The 25160-nt window shown below is 45.1% G+C and overlaps 1 protein-coding gene across 1 annotated transcript in view; it reads right to left on the bottom strand.

Moving 5' to 3' along the window:
• Positions 1-25160, bottom strand: part of LOC118211983 (phosphatidylinositol 3,4,5-trisphosphate-dependent Rac exchanger 1 protein-like) — an 81350-nt gene that overhangs the window by 16933 nt on the left and 39257 nt on the right. The window contains exons 10-26 of the mRNA XM_035389614.1: positions 22848-22995; positions 20356-20456; positions 18902-19005; positions 18559-18608; positions 17908-17983; positions 15844-15916; positions 14150-14292; positions 9646-9738; positions 7977-8125; positions 7325-7410; positions 6454-6593; positions 5970-6087; positions 4133-4308; positions 3642-3803; positions 2389-2599; positions 1114-1396; positions 438-644 (exon numbers count right to left, since the gene is read on the bottom strand). Coding sequence (XP_035245505.1) covers positions 438-644; positions 1114-1396; positions 2389-2599; positions 3642-3803; positions 4133-4308; positions 5970-6087; positions 6454-6593; positions 7325-7410; positions 7977-8125; positions 9646-9738; positions 14150-14292; positions 15844-15916; positions 17908-17983; positions 18559-18608; positions 18902-19005; positions 20356-20456; positions 22848-22995 — 2320 coding nt within the window. The remainder of the gene's footprint in view (positions 1-437; positions 645-1113; positions 1397-2388; positions 2600-3641; positions 3804-4132; positions 4309-5969; positions 6088-6453; positions 6594-7324; positions 7411-7976; positions 8126-9645; positions 9739-14149; positions 14293-15843; positions 15917-17907; positions 17984-18558; positions 18609-18901; positions 19006-20355; positions 20457-22847; positions 22996-25160) is intronic.

Here is a 25160-nt window from a genome sequence, read left to right as displayed (position 1 = left end):
ATTTAGACAAGTCACTCTGACTGGTAAACCTCTTAAAAAAAGTGACAAAATGAAATTAGACTTGGGGGAAATCTGAAAAGTTTTTCCGATACTGGTGAAAAACACAGTGGGTGGCAGTGAGGAACATGTCCATCTGGATGAACGTCTAAATGACGTACGACAAGATTAGCATATTGCTGCGGGTAATTACATCAGGCCAATGCCCATCTGCCAGTTTTTTTCCTCTCCTTTATCTGTTAAAAACTCAGACGCAACAGATGATGTGTACAAACGTTTGCTCGAGTTGAGCTTTTTCACCATCTGTATTCCATTACATCACAAAGGGGGAGATGACAGCTCATCTTCACACACGAAACCGCACGCGCTCAATCCGATCCGCCTCGTTACAGCCTGTTGGCGGGCGGTCGCGGCCTTCGCGTCGGGCCCATCCGTCTCACCTGTACGAATCCCTGCAGCTCATGGTGTCCTGACCCGAGTCTTCCTGGTCGTCCTCGGACACCTTGAAGGAGACCCGCTTGATCCCGCAGTGCTCCACCTTCTCCAAGTCCCCCTCCTCTGACACCAAAGAAGTGGGCGGGGTCTCCTCAGAAGCGGGCGGATCGCAGACTCCAGGCTCTGTGGGCTCTGTTATGGAGGACAAGAGACTGGCGAACAGAAAGGTCGATTCAGTGGACCGATTCACATGGATTTTAACTCTGCAATCTATTGAAGTGGAGAGCCATGTTGCTCTGGATACTGTCACTCAGAAAATTAATTCTGCAAATAATGATTTAATGCATTTTGACTAAATTATATATCCTTCATAAATCCTGAAACATAAAACGCAAAACACTAAACCAATGAAAGTTGTCCGCTCTGAATAAAAAGCACTACAAAATAAAATTAAAAAAACATGTTTATTTTGTCATTTGGGGAGCATGAATCTGGCAACTCCAATCAGATTTGTTTCATTACTTGTGAGACATTAGCAACAAACAAAGTTACTCAAGTAGACTGTGCCTCAATCTAGAATTCTGCTCCAAAATGAGTGTCCCAAAAGTGAGTGACATCATTGAATTTCACATGTATCTGTAGTTTGCATGGGGACTGGCTGGTGGGCGATGCTGTACATACACATTTATCTGGGTTACGTATTGCTTCATTTCCTTCACGGCCACATCCAGGCGGTTGAAGAGGCGGATGTTGGAGTCTTGCGTCTCCATGTCCTCCTGCTTGAGGAGAAAGCTGAGGCCTCCCTCCTCGTGGACGGACCTCCCGTCCAGGCTAGAGTCCAGCAGGCTGCCGTTGGCCTCCTCCGGCCAGGCCTCCTCCCCCTCCTCCTGGGCGTGGCAGTGCCAGGAGGGGGCGGCCATGCTGGTGATGCAGTGCTGCGTGTGGGACATGGGGTTCAGGTTCGCTGTAGAGACGGACATAAAAGAAATTAGCAGTGGACTCCATCTTTGTTCTTAAACTTCTGCAGTCTGAACCTCAGACCAACATGTCAGTCTGTATCTCCAAGAACCTTTACCCACGTTAACATTTGCAAGCGTTTCTTTCAAAGGATTAAGCACTGAAGGATTAAAAAAAGGTTTGTAATAAAATCTAACTTTTCTCCTTCATTGTTATGAAAACCCAGCTTTTTAAATTGCTTATAATGAAGGCTTTATTACAGCATTTGTCACAGAGGTTGCTACAAAGAGTGTCACCGTCATTTGACAATCGCAAAACTACACGGGAAGCTGGTTAAAATCTCTGTGACGCTGTATGTCTTTGTGAGACACAAAATAGCTACATTATAATTTTTTTTATTTGACGGCGCTAAACGTTCCCATGGCACAGAGCTGCCAAACGGATTCCGGAACACAGAATCAGTGGGATCTGACATCCAGCACCCTGGCCAAATTCCACCTGCCGTTTCTACGGTTGCAGGCACTTTGGAGTTATGAGCAGCCGTACTGTCAGACGACGATCAGACGACGACGCAGGAGGGTTAACACTCCTGAAAGTTACCGCGAGGAACGTTTCATGAGGAGAGGGACGAGAAACTGCACTAATTTCTCAAGAACAAGTTTTTAGGAGTATGTTTTTAATTATTGGTTCCCCGCTGCAAATTATTCACTTGCATGCACCATGGAGGGTAATTACCCTGTTGTCGGAGGAAACGTGCCAACTGCAGTATGAAAATAATCAGTCAATAAACAAACAGCATTTATTGAGGTAGACAATTATCTCCTTTGCACCTCTCCAGGAATGACAGAATAAAACAAACTCGCGTTCGGAATATAACTTCCCATTTACACCTATAACCACTAATCCTTCAGCGTCCATGTGTAAGTAATACTCGAGAGTTTTCAGTGCTTTTTGGGACTTTCCGCTAACTCGGAGCTTGGAGTGAGGGCGGCGGCTCACCCTGGTCTGGGTCCAGGCCGAAGAAGGAGTTCTTGCGGCCGAAGCGGATGCTGAAGGTGCGGCCGGCCGAGGTGGTGCTCTTGGGGTAGGACACCTGCATCAGGTTGACGTGGCAGTTGGTGGGGACAAAGTCCATGCAGCCCAGGGGGCGGGGCTTGTTGGAGGCCTGCTTAAACGTGGGCCAGGCTTTGTTCCGCAGCTCCTGCGCAAACTTCATGGACGGAGAGGGAGAGAACAACGGGGAGCGGGAGGGAGAGAGAGAGAGAAAGGGAGTCGAAGGGAGGGTGTGGTAGAGAGAGGGAGAGAGAGAGAGAGAGAGAGAGAGAGATAGAGATAATATAGTGAGAAAAATATATTACTAATCATGCATTTTTAATGATACTGAATGATTCTGGAAATGTGTAGATTCTTTCCGAGTTCTGTCCATTTAGAATAGTTACTGACGGGCTACATTCATTCAGGAGCATTCGGCTTGCCACAAATTTCACAGACAGTCTTTGTAATTTGGGAAGATTATTTACAGCACCTGCAGTGTTACAATGCCATTGTGGTTAACTGCACAATAAAAGCCTTTTAAATGTCTACCAGACCATAACACAAAGCGATCGGGTTTGTATTACGATTTAATAGGTTTCTGATAACCACAGCAACATTGATAAAATACAATAATCACAGTGGGGAATCTGATGAATGAAGGAATCAAAGTGCCCTTTCAGGCCCGAAAGGCAAATGCACATACAATGATTACAGCCCTAATTTAGCTCTTGTAATAGCCTTTAGAAGTTTCTTCCACTTCCTGTTTAAACTTGGCACCAAAAATATGGATATAGCATATTCACTGGCTTTGCAGTGTAATTGTGCCAAGAAGAAACAGCTGTTCTCTTGTAAATGAATTCCTTTTGAAACATATTAAGTAATAGTGTAAGTGTATACTCAGTTGTACGGGTTCACCATTAAAGAATCTTATGAAATACATGTACCAGAAGCCATATATAAGTCATTCTATATAGGAATAATTAGTTGTAAACTGCTTGTCATTAACAATGCGACAAAGCTGTCAACACAAAGAAGTCTGAAGTGGCTTCTTTTGAATGTGCAGTCTGTTAAAAGGTCATAATTAAAGCATTTGGTCTGCAGCGTGGAGCAGAACGTGACCCACGCGCTGGCAGCGGTTGGGTCCGCATATGTTCTGGGTTGCGGAACTTCGCCGTGGAGAACCGCTGACGCATCTGCGTGTGAAAGACCGGACTTACCTGCTGGTAGCTAGCGACGCGTCTGCGTATGCTCTCCAGCTTGGTGTCGCAGATGTTCCGGAACTCGTACTGCGGCATGGTGACCAGGCGGTCGCTCCGGGAGATCAGGCGGCCGCAGCTCTTCACAAAGTGGCTGTCGTCGCCGGCAAAGGCCTCTAAAATCTGATCACAAATTTAACGCACGTCTAAATCTCAGGTCAACAACATGTACACAGGCCTGCTTTGATCAGCACCTGTCCTTTGACTTGCTTGTAAAAGCAGAATTTTTTTCTTCAAACACTTCTTGACGCGATCAATTTATAAAACTAACTTGCCAAACTGTGTACGTGAAGGACACAGTACATTTGTACTAAGTTCTAAGTAAAGGACACGTGCCGATTAGACCCAGGCCGCAGACAGCCGACACTATTTCGGTTCAGCCTTGTAGCAGCTGCGTTTGCTAGGAAGAACACATCTGAGCATAGAGCTAGCGCGTGCTGGTTTAACGGTACCTTGGCTGTGAGGCTGAAGCAGCCCTTTGGCTCCACCATCTTCTCCAGCACGTGGCTCCTGATCCCGGCAGTGCTCACGTACTCGTAGAACACGCCGTGCTCCAGGTGCACGTTGTCCACGGTCAGGCTGACCAGCGGAGCGTCATCGGAGACGGTTAACCGCTGCAGATCGTTACCTGTTTTCAAAAACAAAACAAAAAAAGGTAAGGAAATACGCAATTGGTGTAACAGTTTCCACTGGGGGAAAGAATCTTTTTTTTTTTTTAAAGAGGAACAGACATACTGCCCTCCTTCTTTTTTTTGCTTTATTCAGAGAGAAAGGAGAGAGGGCAACAGAAGGGGAAGAGACGACAAGCCACAGGGTGCCACAGCAGGGACTGAAGCCCCGCCCGTACGGGAGACCTGCATATGGCTCAAGAGCTGGACACTCTGCGGACAGCGCCACGCGTCTCGCTCAAAAGATCTATTTCTGAGTTTTTTTCCCCCCACATCAGCATTACCCTACTTGTGATCAGTTTTCAAATAATTTCCATCCACTCAAATCAATGAGAGTAGAACAGTTAAGTGCAAAGTAACATAATAATAATAATAATAATAATAATAAAAGTGTATTGTATATTATTATCAGATTTTTATTTTTTGCATTTAAAAAAACCTGAACAGTGTTCTAAAATTTGTCAAATCTGCAACATTATTTTAACTAAAACAGAACAAGCAGGGCTCGTTTTAGTAAAAACATAGTGTCGTATAAGTTTTTAGTTTGATGGAGAATAACTTTTTTGGAAAATGAACTAAAACCTATCCAAAACATTTACCCCACTTTCCAATCTCCAAAACAATAACAAAGCCGTCGGGCTGTCCTTTATTGGTCTCCTTCGTATTTTCCTCATGCGAGATTTGAATTTGCCATGGAAGAACTTCACTGTGTTGGGAAATGGGGAAACTAAAGCCAGACGCATCTCGTCCTTTGACCGCGGGAGGCAGTGAGGAAGCCGAAGGACTGTGCAGTCTGTCGGTCTGTCCTCCTCAGAGAGGTGGGCTATACTTAGCCTTTATGGGGTATTAAAACACAGGATGTCCTTTCAACTCCCATCCTTTCGGCCTCCAGATGGGATGGGGGTGGTGGGGATGGTGGGGAGGGGGGAACCAGACAGACGCTCATGTGAACAACCTTGTTAGCTGATCGAATTCACCGGTGCCTGAGGTCTCAACGCCGCGCAGCGTCCGGGAAGAGGGAAGAACCTCCCCAGACAGGTCGCCCCCCCCTCACACACCCCGCCCAGGACCGGAGGGAAGGTCGTGACCCCGCGGGCTGGGGACGTGGCACTTTTGACACCGCCGTTGGCGTCATTAAGTGGCGCTTTTGTCTCCTTCTCCGCCCTTTGATTTTTTTCTCGCTTTCATCTGCGCCATTCGGCTCGCGTTAAATCTTTGGAAATCAAACGACTGCGCAAAAAAACGACAAAAACCTGCGTTGGCTGTGGAAGATTTGTGGGGTTTTATATGTGAGGGGATTGCATCACATTTGCATGAAACAACTTTCTGTGACTTCCTTCCACATATGGAAGAAATATGGAAAAATTACTTTCTCGTAATTATAATCTCTCTCACACACACATGTGCACACATTGCTCTAACAATAATGCTAATTATCTGAATGTATAGAGTACTGTTGATCTTATTTACACATACACACATGAGCATGTGCATACACACACGCGCACACACGCATGCGCACACACACACACACACACACACACACACACACACACGCTAAACATGCTCACGCTCAGCCGTTTCCCTTCGAAAAGCCGCAGGGTTGCGCACGGTGACATACCTGTTCCGTTGATGACATCACCTCCCTCAGTACCCGACCCTGTCGCTGACAGGCCGGGCCTCAGGGACCTCTCCTCTTCCGCGTCATCCAGCGTCCTGTAGAGCCACTGAGTCAGCGCCTGTGTCCAGGGGACAGAAACACAGCCACCTGGTCAGAGCACACGGGCCAAAACGCCATACAAGGACACCTATTTAAAGCACACCAGCCAGTGACACCCTATACCTCGGGAAATCCTGTGAGCTAACTGGGCGTTACTGGGCGTTTACTGCCGTTTCTACATTTCCCTGAACGATTACGCCACAGAAGACGACGCAAACAAGCTCTGCTAAAGTGACTGGAGTATGCCGCTTCTGCTGTCTATACCAATTAGCCATGTGACCCTGACAAGATTCCGGTCCGTTCTATTCCGTTCCGTTCCGTTACAGTCGCTAAGCAGACGCGCTCATACGGAGCGACTGACGAAAAGAAGCGACGGGACTCTCACCGGCTCCAGCCGCTCCCGGCCGGCGCGGTGGGCCGAGAAGTGGCCCAGGACCGCCAGGTCGCCGTCGCCGTGGACGCTGTTGCCGTTGACTTTCTGTACGCACTGTCCAGGCTGAAGGCCCGCGGCGGCTGCCTCGGAACCTGAGGGCGGGGTCGGGAGGGGTCGGGAGGAGAGAACAGCAGGAGACCGTGGGGGTCAGTGCGGACACCAGAAGAGAACTGAACCCATGTCCCGGAAAACACTGTCCAGAAAACATTAGCAATCTGGCACGCATGCAGTATTTCGGGTGGCTTTAATCTGAGTCCAGCTGAATTTGCGAGTACACTTGTCAAATAATCTCCATTTGTGTTGTTCGCATGCTCTGAGAAAGGGAAAATGGGGTTGTTTTATGCCACAGCTGTTTAACACATTTCTAAACGAACTTAATGAACTTCAGTTCATTAGGTTCACCCATATGTTTCCATTAAACAAAGTGCATCTTTGTGGTAGATAAAAATAAAAAAAGAGAAAAAACAAACTGACAGAAGAATGTCAGAATTTCGGAAATGAGGCACAAATTTACAAGTCTCCAGGCTGCACGACATTTAAATTCTGCCCAGTCACTTTCTGATGTATCATGCTTACACTTACAAAAACTCAGCATCCTGTTCATAGCTGCCAATTGCCCTTTCATACTGCATTTCAGTTTTCATAAATATCCTGTTTTTTCTTTTCCGATTTGAATCCAAAGACATCCCATTTATTTTCTACCCCGCACTAAACAACATCTCCTCCTGTACCCACCCTACCGAACAAATATATCACCCATTGCCAACAGCAGCGGGCCTACTGTCCTCCATGCATTAGCACAACAAATACATAACAATAATACCTTTTCTCACAGCATGCACATAAGGGGGGGCGGAGCCTCTGATTTTAAAGGAAAGTGCACCCGGACAGTCGGGTATCTTCACAATCCTGTAAGGAACAAAAACACAGAATTAACAATCATAACCCTGAAAGGGTTAACCTAACAATACAAATATTCTTTATTCAACCTGGTACTGCATGTCAACCGAGAACTCCATTTTCATTTGCGGTGGCAACCTGTGGAATTTAAGTGGGCAGGGAATTATTATTATTATGGGATTGTGTGGGGGTGTAGAGGGTGATTAGGAGGCTAAACGTTGCTAAATGTTTAATGGCAACTTTTACTGGCACCCAGTATCATGGCGATCCAGGGGCCTTGGACCTACTGAGGGAAAAGCGCATTGCCCTACAGATCCCCTGGTCCCAGGGAGACGCAGCACCTGCTCACACTTCCCTGTTTCTTAGCACTTAATGGACGAATGAGAGCAGCAGATCGCATAATTCACTTTCCTCACCATCTCGCGCCGGAATCAGTTGGTTTCAAAGTGAAAACATAAACCAGCAGAACCCGTTGCTCTCCAGAACCAGGTTTGAGGATCACTGCTGTATTGCGCTGACCATAAGAGATCAGTCTATGGGATACGAGCGCAGGTATGAAATTGGAGCACACTCACTCCTTGGACTTCGTGGCCACCAGAAGCTGCAGGGAGCGCCGGATGCAGAAGGACTGGTTGATCATGGCCTCCACTTCGGACAGGGGCCTGAGGAACACCAGGTCCTCGTTGATAGTGTAGATCTTTCTGCCCGCGTGGAGTCCAGCCATCTGCAAATGTGACGGCAGGCACCATCTTGATATTGCACAGGACCTTAACCAGGTTTAATACTGAACCTGTAACATTTCTTTCCCGTACCCTTAAGCCAAATCTACACTTCATTACATGACAAGTGTCACTTGACAAAAAAGACGCATGCTGTAAGTCAGTACGATCCTAAATATACTTTGACAAGTGGGGATCTTCATGGCAGAAAAAAAAAGCTTGCTGTTGCTGCATCATATGTTGCTGCTTTATGTCTCAAATGACCTTAGTTACCAGAAGGACAGCCTGCAGGCTGTGATTCGCTGCTTTCAGTCAGGAGCCGGTTAGTATTCCGTGCCCTTCCCCTTTAAGACTGTTGGGCATGTTTTTTTGAATGTGTGCTTTTTTTTTAAAAATACGCCCTCTGGTTCAGCAAAGGATATAAAAGCCCAAACTTGCCCCTGCCTTTGTGGTGCTTATTAACGGGCGTGAAAAAATGGAGGAGGAGACACCTGCACAAGGCATATCCAGGATCCTCTGACACTCTCTCTCTCTCTTTCTCTCTCTCCCCCTCTCCGCCTCTCTCTCTCCCTCTCCCTCTCTCTCCCCCAGCACACCTGAACCCGAGCTGGCACCAGCATTTTACGCGGCGTCTTTTATGAGGCTCCGGAGTGCCGTGTCTAATTGCCTCCGATGCGTCTGGGACAGAACCGGGGAGACTGCAAACTGGGAGAGCGAAAAAGGCTTGACGGGGCAAATCAACAAAGCGCCCTTGTTCTAAATACGGCTCGAGTCTGCATCAACATGTCAGGAAAAGAATCTGAATGGATTGGCAGTGCCAGGCTACAGCTGGGTACAGCCCATCCACAAAGGAAACAATCAATAAATCAGTCACCTCTACATGTACCGAAAGTCCTTTTGTGCCCAGGTCCTACGACTCCTCAGCATATTTTAAAAAATATATTTACGTGTGTGTGTGTGTGCATGTGTATGTGTGTAAATAGACACACACAGTTAAATATACAGTATCTAAAAAATATATTGCTTATATATATATATAGTGCCCATTGCATCACGTTGCTATTTTTACAATTTAATTATTGGATACATATATATATATTCTCATGAAAAGGACTGCTGGTGTGGGTGCCATTGCTTTCTGTTAAAACATTAACATGGCCGCCAACTCCTTTTGTGGCAGGAGATTAGGGACTTTGCATGAAACACTACAGCCACCTTCATTCAGTGTGTTTTTCATTTTCTAATCTGTTTGGGGACGTCCTTTGTAGTAAACATCCAAGCAGCTCAATATCAGCTCACAACCCACTAGAGGGACAGGAACCTTTGAGGTGTACAGCACCCTTTTTTTGAGTCCAAGTGTGTCTGAGCTCCCTGTCCCACGTCTCCCATCCCCTCAAAACAAAGCAAGAAAAAAAACAAAAAAAACATGGACCCCTCTCCTCCCCAGAAGATGGTGGTATATATCAGAATATATCAGGGAGACATGTGGTGGACTATTGGCAAGAAGAACCAAAGCAACACTCACTTCTGCGTGGGACCCCCGATGGACTGACTTCACCACGAAAGCCTTGTTCTTCTCCTCAATCTCAAAGCCATAGTCTTCTTCATGGGGGTGTATCTGATTTGGGGCGTGGGGGGGGGGACAGAACAAAATCAAAGATTATCTATATTTCAAGATATATCATACTGTATACCATCACAAACGGTCCTCACCGTTTTTAACCTAATGTTCATTCAGCATTAAAACATTGAACAGCATGCATAATTTTCCTTGGGACTAACAGCTGCTGGCACGGTCAATGTTTTAATTGTTTTCACCACTATGATGCCATCTATATTTTCAGCAGTCATTAGTAGTTGGTGGCAGGTTGGCTAAACAGTCACCTTGTAACCAAAACACTACCTACTGGATGGGCCACTCCCAGGATGCCCCTGAGATAAACCATAAACACTTCTGTCATTATTACGCAGATCGCAGCTAACATACAAAACCACGTAGGCCAACACATACACTCACAAATGGTTTTAACACTTGCATGCAGAAGACTCTGAACCGTGAAAATAAGTAACCAATCACATATAAGTATCTATTATTCTCCCGCAGTGTTGAGATCAGATTGGTTCTCTCTACCGACAGTCAAAGAGTCAACGTGGACAGCAGGTGAAGCAGCACCGTGTGAATCACAGCGACCTGCGCGCGGGGTGATGGGTGATCAATTAACGGAGCGGCGGGCTGCCTCGGCCGTGGGGAACAATGACCGTTTCCCCCTCAGCCTGATTTACGGCCTTTTAAAAGCCTCCGCTAATGCGCCCCCTCGTTCTCAGCCACAATGTTGTTTTTCCATTTCGACCTTTTCCTCCCATTCTCCGAACACCTGCGGCTAAACGTCGCTCCTCTGGCTGGTGCTCAGGGCGTCGGGGATGTGAAGCTCCACATTGTGTCGCTACAATAACGCGAAACGGTTTGATTCTAGCATACCGTGAAATCCGTGACCAATTTCTCCTGGTGCACTTTGGAAATATTGGTGGTTAAAGAGCAGGACAGCATTTTGCAGGTTCAAATCTCAGTTCTCTCTTACTCTTGGGCTCACTGAACTTCAGATGACATCGATTGAGTGGACACCCAAATGTAAAGTATTACTGTCACAATGCAGATATAAGATATAACATTCTGCAGAGTAAAAACCACCAGTTTGTTAGAAGTGCTGTTATGGAATATGTGTTGTTGGTTACAGTCGCACAGTAGGCCTACTATACATATAGCTACCCCTTCGGTCGAGCTCTATCATTCATGTCCAGGGAGTACTTCGTTCTGCGTTTCCGAACTATCATGTCACTTGTGTGCCTGTAGGCGCAATGGATCATGGTCACTGTAGTTACTGCGATGCTTAATTCTGAGCAAACTGCATTGAGTACCTGCATGGAGACCACCGAATACACCGATTTACCCACCGATGAATCCACAATTCAAATAATCGAACCGCGGTCGATCGATTAATTATCAAACACCGAAACTCCGAAATGCCAATAAATCGGCCAGCATTAGAGAATGGCAGGAACAGTGCGAGCACTGAATCGGAACCGGTTCGGTAGAACCGCAGCGGGTCGCCTCGGGCCTCGCTGTCTCCTAGCGCTCGTACGAGCCCTGATAAATTAGCCTCCAGGACGAGGCACTGGTCCCGGCAGTCATTAATCTTGTTAAACCTTTCCTTTTAATGTTTCGAGTGTTGCTGCGAGGTTGCGGGTAATTCTGCCAGACACGCCGGGGAGAGGCAGCTTGCCCTAATTAACAGATAAGCGCTGCAGACTCGTCCCGCATGCTAATGCGGGGGAATAATGCCAGGGACGCCCGAGCCGCGTAGCCAACAGTGGAAAGGTCTCACCGTAAAACAAAAACACCTCCAGCTGCCTCTGCCGTACCAGTGGCCGGGATCCTCTCTACCTGGCTAGACACGTCCACTCAAAATACCAGACAAGCACACATGCGTTTCAAACACGTACTGGCCTGGTTTCAATTAACTCGCAATCGTCGTTTTTCATAAGCAAATTGGTGCCGAGTTCAGATTTGGACAAATTTGATTAAGTATTGTGCTTGCGCTGAATAAAAGAACACGTCCAATTACTTGTAAGCCATTATACACTTGCATTTTATGCAGACGCTTACTTACAGTCAATTTACTCAGCTGCACATGTATGAAGCACTTCTGGTTAAGGGTGCTACAGCAGTGCGTCACTGGGTAATCAAATCTGCGATCTTGGAGTTGCCAGCACAGTTCCCTAACGGTGATGCTACATGGCTGCCAAATCAAAACTCGTTCTTTAAAAAAGGAATCTTCATTTATTCCTTTCCTTTTTTATAGAATAGCCACAACATAAAACTAAAAATAAATCACCTCCATGCCAAGTCGTTTCTGTTATTTTTGTTGGGAAAGGGATACATTAGTAAATACCCCCGCAGTAGATCTATGCTCCTCATCTTCTTTTGTTAGCCACAAAAAAATTAAGGATTTTAAAAAAATACAGATACGCATGTGTTTGGTAAAGCTCACAGTAGTTGGCATACTAGAACTTAAATAAACAATTTACATAAATGACATAGAATTAGAAAAATTGCATTTGGATATTATGACCTAAATGTCACTGCTATTATTACAAATTAGAAATTGAGAATAGTATGAAGCAAATTTGAGTTAAAAACGTCCATACATAAATCACAAAGAAATTACATAAAGTACTTAAAATGAGAATAACTAATACATATTTTGGACTACATTAAATCATAAAGTTAAAATTAGGTTTGCTGCATCATTCAAGAGACGAACATATGTTGACACAAAGCTGCTGAGTGCTCTCCTTGTTTTAAAGGATGGGGACCCTCAGTCTTCTCAACAAGTTTAATAAATGTCGTGCTACTAGGTTTAGAGCTGAGATTCATTTTGACTGGACACAGTGCTGCCAGTGCAGCAGGTGAACTGAACACTTTTCCCCGGTTAATCCGTACAGTGCCAAAGACCCAGACGCACACTTAACATCGCCTCATTTTTACGTAACACGCTGTACTGTACATCGGCCCGCAGCTACGATTAGCAGGAATCACAGAGGCCAACAGAAGGAAAGGCCACTGAAATTGCGAGCCTGATTTAGACGTAGGGGAGGGAGGAAATCCCACCTCTCGCAACAGTCCCTTACCCTTTTGACCCTATGCACCAATGAACCCTCATAGGCAGAATTTCACAGCGCTCAATTAGGCTCACACAAGAGGGGGTATTGAAATCACTTGTGGGTTTCCATTTGTCCATAACATTTTTTTTTCCAATTTGGATGAAACATTGTACAGGTTGACAGGGGGCCAAAATAAATAAATATACTTTATGAGTACAGCTATATAAATCTAAAGTAATGTTTAGGAAATAAACACATTAAACCAACCAATTAAATTCTCCTCATTCACCGCTTTGTACATTTCATCTTTTCTTTTGCTGGAATTGTACCCAAAACTAGCATTAGCCTACATAAGGTTGCCCAGATGGGGAGAGCAGCACTTGAACATTTTTCCATGAGGTTATGCCCTCTCATATGTGGGTGTAGGCATATCTCCTAAACAGATACATTTAGATATTCATATCTGTTTAGGAGAGCCACTTTCATGGCAGTACTGACATGTATTGATATGTAACACAGTAACAGTATGTCCACGGGCTCAGAGGGGAATAGCTGTCTAATGTCTCAGAAAATGAAAAATGGCTCCCAGTAATGCCCCCCCTCACCCTCCCACCCCACCAGAATCATAGCTTAACGAGATTCCCCTCTTCTCAGATCAGCCCCTCTCATTCCAAAAACAAAAGACTCCTCTTGTTCCTAAATCCACCTTTTCACCCCCCCCCCCCCCCCAACAGTGGCTCTCTGTAATTGGCTTCCACGGCACGGATTCTTTCTGGAAACAAAACCAAACAAAGAGGATGGCCTCTTATGCAACGTGTTTTCCTAGTGAGAGTGAGATTTCCCCCTGGATTGGATGTCCCTGCTAGCCATCCAGAACCCGCCAACCCCACAGAAATCACATATTCAGACAGAGATGCTTAACGCTGAAGCTAAGCCTGGAGCCATGGACAGGGCCCACAGAATGACTGCACTGGACAAAACAGCCCATTGAGCAAAGTCTTTCACAACCTGCCAAACCAGGAAACAATTATCCCTCTCATTTTAAATGGTACATTTTGTTTAACAATTCTGTCAGGGCTCATCAAAAATTCTGAATTCTTTTTGCATACCTAGCAACCTCTAAGATCCATTCCTGCAAACCCCCCCCCCCCCCCCCAAAAAAAAAAAAAACCCCAGAAGCTCTTTGAGCCAGTTACATCATTCAGTGGGTATGATGTCACACGGGAGCCTTTTCCCCTTGGCCCACGAGCCCGGCCGCCAGTAACGCGCGTGTGGCTAAGTCACGGTTGTGGCGGGGAGGAGTGCGGCTCACCGCTGTTTCACAGGTTACACAGGTTTCAGAGGTTACAGGCTCCGCGACGCCTTACCAGCAGGGTTTTGGCCACGATGTTCTCGATGAGTTTGAAGTCGTTTCGCAGCTGCTTGTTCTTGGAACTCGTGCCCTCCATTTCTTCGTCGGCGTAGAAGCGGAAGAACTGCGATTCGTCTTTGAATTCGCTCTTCTCCAGCACTGACAGGAAGAAGGGAGAGATGAGCGCGTTAAGCACGCACTCGACCCCGGGAACACATTCGCTTTGTTTAAGAGATAATCAGACAGTTTTCTTTTCCATTACCGTCATGTCTGCCGAAATTACAAGAACTTTCTACTTTAACACGATTTGAAAAGGCCAGAAGAATGCAGCCAAGGTGTTCTCCTCAAATTACTTGAAGAAAACTTGCTGGATATCAGCAGCCAGCGATGTTAATGTTCACCATTTAAAAAGTTCGTACAATGTCAACTGGATTGTGTAATTCATATATTGTGTACACCTTTACTTTTAAAGACAAATACTTAAATACAAATACTAACGACAAATAAAAAAAAAAAAAAAGCAGTTCCTTTTCTAATCATCATGATTAGATAACCGCAGGTCAACACATCTAAAACGACATTACATGCATAAACATACAGTTTCTCAAACGTTTTGGAAGTAGACGCCATTCTTCATTTCCCTCATTTAGAATACTGTTCAATAAAAATGTCTCAGAGATGTGAGGTGAAAACACACATTCACTACTCCGAAAGTGTGTCTGCAGATGGCTGTTGTTTGTTTGAACACGAGGAGTGCGTGCGCGGCATTTTGAGCCGTCTGAAACAGGGCTGGGTCCGTCACGTGACTCCTGGAATCAGAGCGGAGGTGTCCAGCTGCGGATCTGAGAGCCGATTGTTCTGTGGAACAAAAGGCAACTACAAACAGCCTGAAACTGAGGCCGTTCAATAAACACGTCTGTGTGGCGGCGAAACGAGCCAGAAACAGAGAAGGACACAAATCTTTACCTTTAAAGTAGTTTCTATGACCCATCTCAAAAATTTGAAAAAAAAAGCTTGCCCATATAAGATGGGATTGTATTTCTATTTCAAATACCAAAAAGATATTCCGTATAAAATGCAGAAAAGGTAATATTACCTGTCACAGATGCAATAAAGTAAAAAAGGAAATGGGTGGATTGGCTATCAGAGGCGGGTTCATTATGAATATCAAATAAAGATGAGCTCTTCGTCTCCTATAGTGGTGGTTCAGCAGCTGTGACAGAATTCCCAATCATAATTTTTGGAGCTCTGCCAAGCTAACCTTGGTTGTTCCCCATTGGTTCAGAGGTGCGTCAGTTGGGTTTTCATGCAAAACAGCAGGTGGTAGATGGGGGGAGGGCAAGAGCCCCATTACAACAGACAACAGATTCAGGCATAACCTTCCATGCAAGACTGTCGTTATTCTTATGAATAATGCATAGGTGTCATTCTTATGAATAATGTATATATCCAAGAAGGACGCACACTTAACAGGTGTGCAGATATTAAGCTAATATGCGCTCAGTGATAGTTGGCAGTCACAGTTCAGCTCGAGGATTCAATCCGGAGACGCACCGTGACACCCTGACCGCCAATCCACGACAAATCTGTCCGTACGCGGAACAGCTGTGACAGGGAGCCTCGCAGGCCTGTCAGTGCGGAAATCGCACCCCGGAGACAGGCAGGTCCCATTTTAACGGGGCGTAAAACATAAAAAAAAGGCTCACTGACCGTGGTGCATGAAGCCGTTGTTACACAGCTCCACTCCCAGCGTCACGGCGTCCTCGCGCGTGGAATAGTCCCCCTGCGGGAAAACACACGGTTCGTGAGAACGTTTCTTTACGAGAACGGGCAATTCGAACCATCCACAGCAGGCTTCAGCGTGTTTCCCAGAGCCGGATGACCGATTAGGCCCCGATTCGACCTAAAAACTTTTGACTGTAACTGAAAAAACACATTTACTGCACGCCAGCGCTATGTGTCTGGGTTTATTACACGGCGCTGTTGGAGACTGAACTTTCTTTTGAAGCATTTATTATTAAAGCATGTTACTTTAGGACTGAACAGACTTGTTGAAACTGTATTGTAGAAACTGAACATCCAACTAAGCATTTCCACTGCTTCTCCTACAAAATATGTAATTCATCTTCAAATTAAATATACTCATCAAATCAAATGATAACCTTAAAGGAATCTACTGGTAAGAGAACAGCCCTGGGCGATCTTTACGAAAAGGAAGCAAACAAAAACTGGCACGGTTATGAATAGCACAGGAAATTGAGGCAATGATAGTTATCTCGGCTGTACAAAGAGTGACGACAGCTTTTTTCACTCGGGTACAACATGGTACTTCTTAGGGTTTGGAATAATCCATTAATAATCAGCGACAGCACACCCAGTTCTTATCTCTGTTCGCAAATTGTTCGCAAAGTAAATGTATGTTTTTTTCCTTCAAAAAAATCTTAAATCGCTATGATCTAGAGCTTTCGTTTTCTATGGTATCCCTGACTGGAACTTGTTTACACAAGATTTGCAGAGATCCTTAAAGTTCTGTTCTTCAGACAGCTGCGTTAACACTCAAGCTTACAGTAAACCAAAGGCATCATCCCCCAGAACAAAAGGCAGCATTCCTGGTGTTTGGACAGAAACTGCAGAGATATGAAACTGAACTTATTTCTTGCTAAAAAAAAAAAAAGACACATTTGGTTTACGACAGATTTAACAACTCATTGAGGAGGAATTTAACAGCTGTACGATATGGCGTAGTGTGGATAAAACTTTCATAAACAGTAAACAATCCAAATGTCAGGGGAAAATCTAATCAATGCACATACATGTGGTCAACAAAAATTAACACACAAGCCTACACTCAAATTAGTCCACTGCTGTAGGGAAAAAGGTCAAATGATGTGTAAGATGTAAGGAATGTCTCTCTCTCTCACACACACACACACGCAAGCACACACACGCGCACACACACACAATCCCCCACACACACAGATATAAGGAAGACAAACAGACGGGAGCATGGGAGTGAGACCGCAAACAGGAGGGAAAGTGAGAGAGAACCCAGCAATATAAAACAATCCCTCCGGCTACATTATGAGTGCTTATGAGTAATGAGGGCGAGACCCAGGGGAGTGGATTTCGGTCCTGCCGACTTCAGCCCTGCTTCTGTTCCCCTCACATTATTATCTGAATGGACTACAACATCACACTGGAAGGGGAGGAAAGGACCTCCAAGCTGCTCTCCCCACTGGAAAAACTCCAAACATTTGAAAGGGAGTCACAGAAGTTCCTGCCAAACAAACATGACTCCATGGAAAAGAGGACGGCACGTGGACTACCGCACCCAGTCTAGGCCTGCTTGCAATTCACCAATACAGAAGATCCAGAAAAAAATAAAACAAATCATGTTATTTACGGGTCAAGCGTTGCTATGGTATTCTAGAACTTTCCGTACGCCGTGGCTCTTTCTGAATAATATAAAAACAGATATGACTTGTTCTAATTATCAAACCAAAAGAGATTGATAAACTGAATCTCCAATGAGGTAAATATATTTAGGATTACCAAAAATGTAGCCATAGAGAGGAGTACAGCCTTGAAGCTTGAATTTTTCTAAATAAAGTCAGAACCTTTATTATTATTTATTTATATAATTAATTCCTGTCAATTAAAACCAAATCATTTCGTACATTATTGGATTGAAACAATCAGACAGATATACACTATACACTGTGCAATGTGTGAGGCTTGTGTACGCTTGAAATGTCAATGGTCAGAACTTTTTACCTGAGTTATTAGCCAGTCTACCAGTTTGCTTGCTGGAATCACAGACTTGAATGTTTTCAAATGGTAGTCTCTATCCCTGTGTTAGAGAAAAGCATGACTTAAAAAAAGAAACAAATTAGTTTGTACTGTGCGACTGACTAAGTGTCAATCACACAGTACGTCCATAAATAACCTAACACTGTAAACGACTCAAATGCAAGGGCACTTCTTTTCTCAATAAACACAGTTTCGAATGTTCAGCAATCACATTTGCCAAGCAGAATTGACTGTGCTAAGAAAAAAAGCAACACTTCGGCAGCATATTTGTCAAATTTAAAGTCTCCTCTTTGCAGAGGCATAACCCTAACATCAGGAACGCAGCCAATGTCTGCCGACTGCGCATCCAAATACTATTTGTACCCAGACGAACGCGAGAGAACTTGCCAGTCTACACATAGCCAACAGATGATTGGCTGTTACGCATGTTGGGCGTTGGCCAACAATGGCTCTGGCTTTCCTTGGTGCCCCATAAACCACAGTGTACGGAGCACATGTCAGGATATGCAGCGCACGTCAGGATACGCAGCGCATGTCAGGATATGCAGCGCACGTCAGGATATGCAGCGCACGTCACGATATGCAGCGCACGTCAGTGTGGCGAGGAGAACTTACTTGACAACGGGAGTGAACAGGCAGTGAAGACGGCAGTAGAGTCTCACTCCCTGTTCCAGGAAACAACATGAAACATTTAGTAAACTTTCACACCTTAGGCCAACATTTCAGCTCTTATCTGTCATGAACACATCATTTTGACTACTGGTGAAGTTGGCCAGAAACAGAAAAAGACAAAAGAAATATATAATGAAATGAGCAGTGCAACTAAAATCTTTTAACAAGAACTACATCATGTCGGGAAAAAACTGCACGTTTTTTCCCCCCAAAGCTAGCAGCACACCTTTAATTATTATTTTCACAATAGCAGGTGAGTAGTTTGTGGATCCTCTGAACAAAATACCTTGGACACAATGTCCTCCATCTCACTTCTGGCTTTGTAAGTTCCGTCATCATAACGAAACCGATACAGGACCTGCTCATTCTTGAACTGGTGCTTGTCAGACACTGAAATTACAATCAAAAACAAATGCACATCGTGGATTGACCTTTCTTTATTTTAAATTACCCTGGCATGTTATAAAACACAAGACTCCCATTGAAAATGAAGATGAACTCAAGAGATTTTGGCAGAGCAGGAATAAGTGGCTTGCAGTACACCTTAATCCGTGTTAGAAAATGCATCCTGAAATCGCAATCTTGTGATGTTCATTTATATTCCATACAAAACTGCTACAAAAATGCTTTATGATACAGCTTTGTAGAGTACGCTTAGGGTAAGGTAAATGAATTGAAGTCCTTTTGAATGATCAAAATCAACAAATTCCACTTAACAACTGTTTTCAGAAATATTTTGGAGCTGTTTTTTTCTCAATTATTTCCAATTTAAATCTGTTGGGCCATGGCTCCTATTCTTGTTTTTTCTCAAAGTCTTTTCCTAGAAAAATGTAGTTTATAAATCAGTCATCCTGTTGCCCATTTTTTATCAAGCAAACCGTGCCCCACGGAATGAGAATCATCACCCATGTTAAAAAAACGTGGCTCATGACCAAATAAAGCTACTTTATTTTGAAGGAAACAGACGTGACCTTTAAGGCCTTCGCGCAAAGTGGCTCCCGAAGGTATAGCCCCACGGAATGTTCCGCGGTCCTCACTAACCGGCAAAATAATACATCGTGTCTGAACGAGTCTTGGAAATGGCAAAGGGGTGGAAAATAAGTTGCGGGGGAATGGGCGCTGACGTTAACAAGGCCTCGGCATCGCCGTCTGGTGCCACGGATCCCTCCCTTCGGCGCGCAGCGAGCCGCTTTCCGCGTAAGGTCACTGAGCGCTCCAGACTCATTGGTCATCGGAGGGTAAAACTCATTACAGGCGCTCACAGCCGCACGAAACGTGTCCGGCTGTCGTACATCAGAGCTTCGCGTGAATGTGTGCGGGGTGAGACTCCAGGAGACCCCATCTCCCAGCCTCGACACCTCAAGCCATCCTCCTTGAGATATTCATGCATGAATAAATGACAGGAATCACTTTGCTCAGTTTCCAGGTTTCCTTTTCTCAACCATATTAGTACAAGCCAAAACCATGACTGTAATACCTCAGAGACCAGAACAGCTGTCAAGAGTATAGGCCGGACACCATCCACACAAATGTTCTGACACAAGGAAGAGAATGAGTGACGGTATCTTTCTTTAATGAGCAGAAAGCAGACGTACTTTATGGGTGGAATTCTAAAATTTGGAAATTTGGAAATTTTGGAGCTGAGGAAATGACATTACGATCGCTTAACAGACACTCCTATCCAGAGTGACTCACGGACGCAGAGAACGTCAGTGTTAACGGGCGGAAGCAGCGCCTCACCGTGGTGAATGATGCCGTTCTCCAGGAGGGCCTGTCCCAAGTTCACCCCTTCCTCCGGCTTGCTGATCTCGCCGCTCTCGATGAGCCAGGACACGAACTCGCTGCAAAAAACCGCAGAGATAAACGACAGCGTCAGAGGCTCTGAAGCTCGCAGCCTGGTCATCGCAGCGGAGTCGAACACCTTCAGAGAACAACACACTACAGTCACGTTATTATTAAGAGTTGCACAGCCGCAGACGATGTGTACACCCCGAACGAAAGACGGATTTGCTTGCTCTCAAGGCCTTTTGCGGTGTACACCGCAGCTTAGTGTGTGTGTGTTAGACGCAGATCTGGGTGCTCTCAAAATATGACTTTCATTTCCCACTGTAAAGACCCTGTCACTGGAGTCTCCTGGTCGAGCGCATTCAGTAGTACTGTGGAACCTGCTGAAGCTGCAGAATTATAGCTCCAAAGAGCCAGCTTCCTCCATCACCAGATATACCCATATATATATATAATTTAAAAAAAAACCAAACTAACTAACCAAAACAGTACTGCTTCAATCACACAGTGACACTACTAGATGTATAAATATATTTGTGTACCAGCTCTGTAACCATGCCAACCAGATTCATGAAAGAAAAGAGGAACTGAGGACATAATTCCAATTAAACGTTTTTATGACAGATTTCAGAACACTACCTGCAAAACAAAGAATTAGGGGAAATATGTCCCTGAAAGTTCAATAACGTCAACTATTCAGTTTGTTCAACTACATTATTTTCCTCAGAATAAATAGGCGGCATCATTCATGACCAAGATACAGCACTGTAACTATCTGAACCACTGACCTGACCACACACTTCATGAGGGGGAAAGACACGATGTACTAACTGAAAATAAGCGAGGAATATATTATTACACACGTCACCATCAATTTAACAAGAATAAAAACTGATTGTAGGATTGATTCGCCAAAATTACTACTTGACTGTTGGTCTGCATTGTTAATAGGAATACTATTTTTGCAATAGAATACTGCAGTTCCATCTTCAAAGGGAGAGCAGGTACTGCACATACTGTACCTGATGCACAGCACAGTTGGAAGTATATCCGAATGAGGATTTTAAATCATATGCACTAGAAAATGAGGTATAGGCACTGCAGTATATAAGAGTATGTTTCTTCCATTACCAGTCCCCAGTGCTAACTTATATTTATTTTGTAATATTATACTCAATAATAACTGTTACTGTATTATACTAGAACTTTGTGTCCTGAGGGCAAAACAGGCGAGAAGTGTCATCTATTACCTTAAACTCTCAAGGAATTCCCATGGGCATGAAAGTCATTAAAGAACATCCCGGCCTTTAATAAATAACCTAGAAGCTGTAGATGCTGCTTAGTTTGAGATCAGAAAATGCATATAGACTATCTGAAGTCCAACGCATTTTTCAGAATTGCTCCAATGATAAATAATCCCGCTTAAATAAAATGTAAAAAAACGTGTTGGCTTTTGGCACTCTCCAAATGCTTCCTTTTCCCCAAACGGATAGGCAAACGGAAAATGTGTTAACTGTGGCCTCTGCATGCGAAAGGCCTCGTTGTTCATTCAAGGCAGAGCGCGTCTTTGGAGAAAGCTCGATTAATTCCTGCGGCTTACTGCATTTTCATAATGAGACTTCATCAAGTGCCGCCCCGGCTCACAAAAGTTCCTGGCACAGGGACCGAAAAAGTGAGTTACAGCTGGGTCACTCTTCAGTGACTGGACTTCGCCATTAAGTCATTTGGGGCTAAAGTGCTGTCTGCACACAGCCCCTGGGGAGCTTTTCTGAGCGATTATACACATTTAGAAAATGTGTGACAGAAGATTCACAGAAGTAAAATGCAACCTAAACTAGCATAGTAAAATAAAATAATACTTTAACTGTCTGTCTTTCACTATTTGGAAGTAAATTGCATTGCTAGTGTAATATCTACAGACACATATTTGTAGTACTGGACTAAAACTAAAAGACATGCATTGGTAGGCCATCTGGCTCAGTCTGTGGGACGGCCCACTCTCAACCCATATACTGTAGGAATCCCACTGCACAGCTAGAGGTCAGATTCCCTACCATGACACTTTCTGCACTGTGATCCCATCTCTGTCTGCAACACCTCTATCGGCTTTCCCGTGTCTGACTAAAATGAAAATCACACAGGGAGGGTAGACTGTCGGCTCTCATTTGATTAAAAACAAGTGCCGTTAATTTCACTCAAGATCATCAGAGTCTAGCTCTTAGCACCATAGAAAATGTATATTAAAAAACGTTTTATTTTCTAACGACAGTTTGCCTTCCTTTTGTGTTTTCCACTTTATTCAAACAGGGAGAAACCAGAGAAGTCTACAGATGGAGAAAGGATCACTGTGTAGAATGTGCCATGGCCCGGTGTTTACCAATATGCTGTGACTAACAACCCTCAGGTCTGAACCCCTGATTTCTTCCCGTTTGCACGTGGGGACTCACTTTCCCAGGAAGCACTTGGGCACGATGCTCAGCTTCCTGCGTCGGTCCTTTATGAGGTGGCGGCTCTTGCTCATCATCATGTGGTAGAGCTTCTCTCCTTTCTCGGCGATCATCACGTACGCGTCTCGTTCCATCCCCAGCTTCAGACCTGCCCAACACAGAGAGGAGGCGCATCACGACAGGATCCATACAACGCACCACAGTCTCTACGGCAGGGGTCTGCAGCCTTGGTCCAGGAGAACTATAAGCTCTGCTGGTTTTTGTTTTCACCTTAAAATCTGCACCCAATTCAGACCCAAGAAAGCAGGTGAAGTGAGTTGACTGTGTCAGTGCAGAGTAACAGTGAAAAGAGCCTGTGGCTCTCCAGGACCAGGGCTGCAGACCCTTGCTCTACAGCCGCGATTACGGTTTAAAAGTGGAATGTGAGAAAAGGTTTTGCAAGGACTGTTAATCTCAACCTGCGCATTTTAAGTGCAACCTTATTTGTACTGCATGGCTGATCCGGAGACAGCCCTCCTCCATTCTTTTTGTTTGCTCATTTTTCAATTTCACTTGTCCGCCAAGCTTTCACCCTGACGTGACCCATTCTGAATAAAGGTTACTTTCGTTTCAAAAGTTTAAACAGGAATGAATTAGGGAGGGATTTTTTTTGCAGAAGTTATTACAAAGAGGTAATGCATGGTCAGCAATTTACTGTAGGGAAATTAAGTCATGGTTATATATGATGTTATAAGGCTACAGGGAGCATTATAGGAAGACTGCCAAGCTTTCATGAGCACTTTCAGTGCATGCAGCGTCAGTCTCCAAACATGGAGTTTTAAGGATCGGGTCTTTCAGAACGCTGATGTTGGGGCGAGGAGACGTGGGGACAGGGATCTCCGGTCCTGGGGGACTCCTCCGGAGCGCCCCCCTGCTGACCGTAGCGGGGCTAAGAGCGCCGGGGGGGTGGGGTGTGGATTATGTCCGAAAGCAGCTGTACCAGCCCCCGTAAACAAAGAGGGCCTTTGAGGGGTGACATTCCTCAATCAGCCCATCAGGTCCACTCTCCTCCAGCTGCCCAGTGTGCAAACAGGCCCCTCCACCACTCAGATATCTAGTCCTCGCACACGCAGAGTCGGTACTCACGACCCCAAAACTGTCTGGAAGTCTAAACCTTAGGCCTACTGCCCATGCTCTTGAAAAATCTTGCCTTTGTCTTTGTAAAAAAACACAAAACCTGGCTCGGACTGATCACTTGCTACCAGTGTCATCGGTAAAGGCATCTGAAAGAGCAAACCGCAAAATTGCCATCGATGAAACCCAGTCAGTGGGAGTAGGATCCGAGACAACAAGCAAGTTATCATGATTCCTCATCTGACTGGAAGTCTCTTGAAACTAGATCAAACAATTTAGGACCAACCTGGAAACATATCAAATTCAATACTGCATGACATCATATCAGCTGTCTTGTTTTAGTAGTCATGGGCTGAACAGAGTTATACCTCTTCCTGTTCTGTCCTGCACACTTCCTGTTTTTAATGAGCATTGAAATCTTGAGCTTTTGTTGAAGGCCAGGTGACCCTGATGACTGAAACAACTGGGAGAACCACTCACTGAAAGCAGACACCAATAATAGGATTTGCAGAGAAGTAGAAAAAGAATTGAAATATGAAATAAACATCAAGCTTGGTCAGGACAGACATACACAAAACCTCTTTGACCAGTTATATTTCGAGAAAATCCAGAATGTTCTACGCCGAAACTGCCTGGTTCAGCAGAAATAATCTGCTGTGGTAACAACATTGAATCTTCAAACACGTTTCCAGTACACTGACAGGCCGGAGAGTACCCAGGAGCGGGACAAGATTAGCCTGAAGAGTACAGTGGGTGTAAGTTTACTAGGGATCTTGTACGTGACCGTTACATTAGCATTCACAGTCTATGTCAGTCTATTGCTAGTCTACTGGCTTTCATAAGAGAGAGATAAACTAATAAGAGCTACCTCGTTCCCGCAGCACTGCGAGGACTGCAGGGCAAGTGCATCGTGGGACAGCGTATACTTCAGCCACAGCGCTCCTGCGTGCGGGTGGCGGAAAGGAAGGCTCAAAAGGGCGTGGGGGGGAGGGGGGGGGACGCGGGGGGTTGCTGTAAACAAAGGAAACCAGGACGGCAGGAAGCACAGATGTTGGGGCCCTCTGTAGCGTGAGCTCCCGCGCAGCAGCGCAGCAACAGGGGACGGCCGACACCCGGAGGCCCACCGGCCGCGAGCAGCAGTGAGCCCAACGCGGCACCTGCTACTGTAAGCCAAGACAGCCAAGCGCTGAAAGCCGATAC

The sequence above is a fragment of the Anguilla anguilla genome, chromosome 13 (genome assembly GCF_013347855.1).
Source record: "Anguilla anguilla isolate fAngAng1 chromosome 13, fAngAng1.pri, whole genome shotgun sequence".
Lineage (NCBI taxonomy): Eukaryota > Metazoa > Chordata > Actinopteri > Anguilliformes > Anguillidae > Anguilla > Anguilla anguilla.
Note: the sequence above shows the minus strand (reverse complement) of the source record. Positions and strands in the feature narration are given on the sequence as shown.